Source organism: Triticum urartu, chromosome 4A (assembly GCF_056163025.1).
Source record: "Triticum urartu cultivar PI428250 chromosome 4A, HENAU_Tu73, whole genome shotgun sequence".
Classification (NCBI taxonomy): Eukaryota; Viridiplantae; Streptophyta; class Magnoliopsida; order Poales; family Poaceae; genus Triticum; species Triticum urartu.
Genome location: NC_141876.1, coordinates 58,937,422 through 58,942,898, shown reverse-complemented (window position 1 = coordinate 58,942,898; position 5,477 = coordinate 58,937,422). Strand labels below are relative to the sequence as shown.

At 57.1% G+C, this 5,477-nt stretch overlaps 1 protein-coding gene across 1 annotated transcript; it reads right to left on the bottom strand.

Annotated features, from left to right (window-relative positions):
* Positions 1-681: 681 nt before the first annotated feature.
* LOC125550623 (receptor protein kinase-like protein ZAR1) lies at positions 682-5,136 on the bottom strand. Its single transcript, XM_048713652.2, has 2 exons — positions 3,394-5,136; positions 682-1,526 (listed from the first exon to the last, which is right to left on the bottom strand). Exons 1-2 carry the CDS (start codon positions 4,958-4,960, stop codon positions 844-846), a joined length of 2,250 nt encoding a protein of 749 aa, XP_048569609.1. The 5' UTR covers positions 4,961-5,136; the 3' UTR covers positions 682-843.
* Positions 5,137-5,477: the final 341 nt, after the last annotated feature.

Here is a 5,477-nt window from a genome sequence, read left to right as displayed (position 1 = left end):
AAAACAAAGGTATTTGTGGCTTCCGCCAAACGTCAGGCATACTAATCACCTTTCGTCAAACCCAAATACGCAATAGCGGCCTTCTGCAATCCAGATGGATACCGAAGGGTACGTGGTGGTTTTTTATTAGACAGTTGGATGATGGTTTTTTTATTAGACAGTCGGATGTTCGGACTATCGTAAACCTTGCTCAAGTTTGTTTTCGGTTTGTGAGAATTTGGACTGGTCCACGGAGAAATAGAGATCTGCATTGCATGGCAAACTACGTCTAAACAGTTCGGTCCGAACATATGCGGGTTGTTTGAGGATCCGTGTTGAAAATACCCTTAGGGCTCATTCGGTTTGGAGGAAATCAAAACGTAGGAATTAGGAGTAGTATAGGAATATGATAGGATGCCACTTGCCATCCTAAGGAATTGACTTGCCTCGTTCCTACGCGTAAAATGAGCTTTAAGTGGATGTGTAGTTTCCTCCAAAAACACGGGAAATGAGTAGTATTCTTATGAAATTCCTGCACGCATTTCCTACAAACCGAATGCATACATAGGAAATTTTCCTCTGAAATCCTTATTCCTATGTTTTTCCTACGAAAATCCTCCAAACCGAATGAGGCCTTAGGATGGAAGGATATAAGTTGCTATAACATTCAAAATAATTTCACAGAACGGAGAACACCCAAAGAAAAAAGAAACATTTACACGAAGGTTCCTAAAAATGATATATATATATATATATAATACAAAAAATTAACCAAGTGCAAAGAAAGAGAGACGTTCTCCGGTGATATCCAATTCTGACAAGCTGACAACGGATGGCAAAGAGGCAGCGCCCTGCTCTCACGAGTCACGACCCAATCTTGTCGAGGCTGTCGGCGACGGCCTTCATCCGCGGCCGCCGCTCCAGGTCGGCCTCGACGCAGCCAAGCGCGACGTGGAACGCGGCCACCACCTCCTTGCGCGCGCCGGCGTCCCGCAGCACGGCGTCGTCGGCCAGCTCCGAGAGCGGCCGCGCGTCCTCGAACCCCTGCCGCACCCACCTCACGATCTCCGGCGCCTGCTGCCCCTCGGCGGCGGCGGCGGCGCCAGGCCCCGAGAAGGACGCCGAGGAACCAGAGGGCGACGCCTGCTCGGGCGAGCGCCCGGTGAGCAGCTCCAGCAGCAGGACGCCGAAGGAGTAGACGTCGGACTTCTGGCTCGGGCGGGACCCGGGCACGCGGGCCTCCGGGGCGCGGTACGCGTTGGGCCGGTCCGGCGCGGGGGGCTTGACGTACGGGAGAGCGCAGCCCATTATGCCGCCGGCGCCGGCTCCCGCGGCGTCGGCGCAGCCGGCGATGGTGAGGAGGCGGGCGAGGCCGAAGTCGGAGACGAGGGCGTTGTAGTCGGCGTCGAGGAGGATGTTGGAGGGCTTGACCTCGCCGTGGACGTACCGCCGGGGGCTGCACTCGTGGAGGTGCGCCAGCCCGCGCGCCGCGCCCTTGGCGATGCGGAGCCGCAGCGACCACGACAGGCTCGGCTGCCCGGAGCGCCCTGCACATACCAATGCCACGTCAGAAAATTTGTTCTTACTCGAGCATCTTACAAAAATTCACTCGGTATAATATCTTTGAAATGAGATAGCTGATCGAGATTTAACCAAGTCTTAGTCAGATGACATACCATGAATTTCTTTTACATGGATCTTAATATAAAATTTCACGGATATAACATTAGGAAGACTGTTATCAAATTCTAATACATGAAGCACAAAACTGAGGTCCTTTAGCAGTAGTTATACTTTTTCAAAAAAAAAAATTTGTGATTGCTTACCATATACGTATGTCATTTGTTTGACTTTGTTTGAAGGTGTTATTCTATTTTTCCCTATTTCTATGGCCAAATACCCAAGTTCATAAAATCCTTATGTTTCTCAATACTTTGTTTTGCACATGTATTCATGTCATATCTTTTTTATGTTTTCTCTATTTCTGTACATGTTTGTGAATACTAATACAAAGCCATGGCGTGACGGTAGAGCTGTTGCCTTTTGACCATAAGGTCATGGGTTCGAGCCAGTGCAAGTGTTGACTTCGATAAGGCCGAGTGAGGACCTTGCCGGAGACGACGACGACACTGGGGGCGGTAGCGAGCCGTGACGTCGCACGTGGAGGCGAGGAAGCAGGCCGACGGTGCTGGCTGTTTGATGATGATCCAACGCCCCAGATTTTTACCGACGGCATCTTTTTTCCCAGCAGAGTTTTGCCGATTGACTGTGTATTTCTCTCTAGTTCCTACAGTTTTACCGACGGCATCTTTTTTCTCACGCATTTGTTGCGCCTTTTGTGTGCACCTTTCTGCTCCTAATTGTCACTTTTGCGAGGCTCTAGACCTGACCTGAAACATGACTGCTGGCAGACCCGACCCAAGCAGGCATGACCACAACAAGGTTTCGGGCCTGAAAAAAGAGCCTTTTGGCCTCCCTTGTCTGTCGGAAGGTACCTTTTCCTATCTACCCCTTTTGGATCTTTGTTCACTTTCCTGTTTTCTGCCAGGAGAGACAACCTTTAGGCTTTATTAGGGCAAGGTCTGACACCAATCATCTAAACCTGGAGCTTACTTAGCGCAGCAGGCAATCTCTGTGTTCGCATGCATTGGCCTAACATCCACATTATTAATCCTTACTACGTACATGAGTGAAGTTTGCGGATTGTGAAGGCTATGATGATGGCAACTCAAAGTTTCTGAAGTTTTGAAGGCAGAAGCATGGCTACAGGAGAAAAGGTGGCAGTGACAGTGACGCTAACCGGTAAGGCAGGGCAAGCGCCAACCGGAGCATCATCATCATCCAGATGCTGCTGTTGCGCTGCGCTGCGGTCCATGCCATGCATGCATATGCACCGGACAAGATTGCATATGCACACTCCCATCTGGCTCCCTTGGAAGCTTTTCACCGCGACCATGCATGACTCTCTAGTGGTCGGTCAGTTGGCTGGACCAGCACCAGCGCCAGCAGCAGGCTAAAATCCATTCCAGTGCACAGCGATGCATTCTCCTTAGCGTGCAGGGGCCGCAATCCAACAATCCAATGGAGCACAGCCTTGCACCATGCCTCATGGATGCTTAATCAGATATTGTTTGTGGCCACCGACAAAGGATCTCTAGTTTTGTACCGTATCGGAAGCCTTAATTAATCACGACGCCCATTATGTTCTGCCATTTGTTTTGCTTAGGTTGTGTTTTTATAGCCTTTGGATTTGCATGGAGCTTCTCGAACCAGTTCGTAACAGTTTTTAGAAGAGTCACTGGGAGGTGGGCCCGATGGCGTTACGACGTTCGGTCAGAGACTCAGAGCAGAGCAAACGGATGGGGAGAAAAAAGGGCGCGAATTGTATGGAGGAGAGGATGTTGCGTTACGTACCGCGCAGCGCGGAGGCGAGGTTGCCGTTGTTGATGAAGTCGGTGACGACGAGCTTCTCGTCGGGCGACCAGTAGTAGGCGCGCAGCCGCACCACGTTGGCGTGCCGCACGCGCCCGACGGCGCCGGCCTCCGCCGCGAACTCCTTGTACCGCTCCGGGGCCGCGGTGCCGCCGCCCAGCCGCCGCACGGCCACGGGCGTTGTCCCGTTGCCCACCACCACCTTGTACACGATCCCCTTCCCGCCCTTCCCCAGCACGTACGCCGACGACCGCAGCAGCTCGTCCAGCTCCATCCGGAACCCCTTGTCGATCGCCACCAGCTCCCCGTCCTCGCCGCCCCCGCCCCCGCCCCCGGAACCGTTGCCGCGTTTCTTCTCGCCGTCGCCCCCGGCGTCCGACCCTTCCGACGAGTCCCCGCACGTGTTTGCGCGCATGCACGGGCAGAAGAAGAGCCCTCGCCCCTCCTCGTCTTCGTCGTCGCCGCCGCCGTCCCCGCGCCGGTCGCGCAGCTTCCAGTATATGTACACCACGATGACCCCGATGAGGGCCACGCCGGCCGCGTCGGCGACCGAGATGAGCACGATCAGGCTGGTCTTCATCGGCTGGCTAGGGCCGCCGCCGGCGCTGCCGCCGGAGCCGGTGGTGGTCGGAGGCGGCGTGGAGGAGGATGCCGACGGCGGGGCCGCGCGGCAGGGGACCTGGAGCGGGAAGCCGCAGAGGCCGGGGTTGTTGAGGAAGGCCGTGGGGCCCTGGCTGGCGAGGGACCCGGACTGCGGGATCTCGCCGGAGAGGTTGTTGAAGCGGAGGTCGAGGGTGACGGTCGCCGGGAGACGCCCTAGCTCCGGCGGCACCGCGCCGGAGAGGCGGTTGCGGGAGACGTTGAGCGTGCCGGCCAGCGCCTGGAGCTTGCCGAGCTCAGGCGGGATGGCGCCCGTGAGGGAGTTGGACGACAGGTCGAGCAGCTGCAGGCTCTCCATCTGCGGCAAGGCGGCTGCCGGGATGCGGCCCGAGAACCCGTTGTTGGCAAGGAGCAGCCGCTGTAGCTGCCTGCAGCGCCCGAGCGCCGGCGGGAGCGGGCCGGCGAGCGCGTTCTTGGAGAGGTCGAGGTTCTGCAGGCGCGGGAGGTCGCAGAGGAACGCCGGGAAGGCGCCGGTGAGGTTGTTGTCGTAGAGGAAGACGGAGCGCAGGGACGTGGCGTTGGAGAGCGCCGGCGGCACGGCGCCGGACAGCCGGTTGCCGTGGAGGTTGAGCCGGCGGAGGAGGGAGAGCGAGCCGAGCTCGGGCGGGAGGCGGCCGGAGAGGTTCTTCCCGGCGACGGCCAGGCCCGCCACGCGCGCCTCGGTGGAGGAGGTGTTGACGCAGGCCACCCCCGGCCAGCGGCACGGGTCCGTGTCGTTGGCCGACCACGCGGACAGCGCGGAGGTCGGGTCGTCGGTCACCGCGGCCTTGAAGGCCAGCAGCGCGAGCCCGTCCGGCGACAGCGGCGCCGCCGGCGGCGACGCGGCCAGCACGAGCAGCAGCGCCGGCAGGAGGAGGATTCCAAGCGAGGAGTGCGGCAGGCTCCTCATCTACGATACCAAAGCTGGTTCTTTGCTCTGTGTTTCGTTCAGAAATGTGCAACAATAATCGTGTCAGCGCGTGTACTCCACTGAGGGAGAGAGAGAGAGGGTTTGGTTGTGGATGCGCCCGGTTGGCGAAGCGTATTTAAGGCCTGACTGACACAGGTGGGCAGGCATGCATGGCGGGGCCAAATTGCATGCACGGCAGCTACTACTACCAACTATGGATCCGCGCATGCTGCTGATTAGCAAGCTCAATGATGCTTACAATAGTGGTCAGTGTGCTACTGTTTCTGTTGAGGTTCAACTCTCTTTTCTGTTAGTATCTTTTCCCACCCACGCGCTGACACGGGCTGGGAAGGGATGGAGCAAAGCTTGGGAGAGGTTGGTGACGCAGTGATGCCTGTGAGAAGTGGTAGTGAGGAGGTGGTTACGGTGGTGGCCCGGCCAGGCATGGGAGCGAGCGGCGGTGGAGGGGAGTAGAAGGGAAGCAAAGCCGAGGTGGGAAGCAAATGATGTTTTCTGT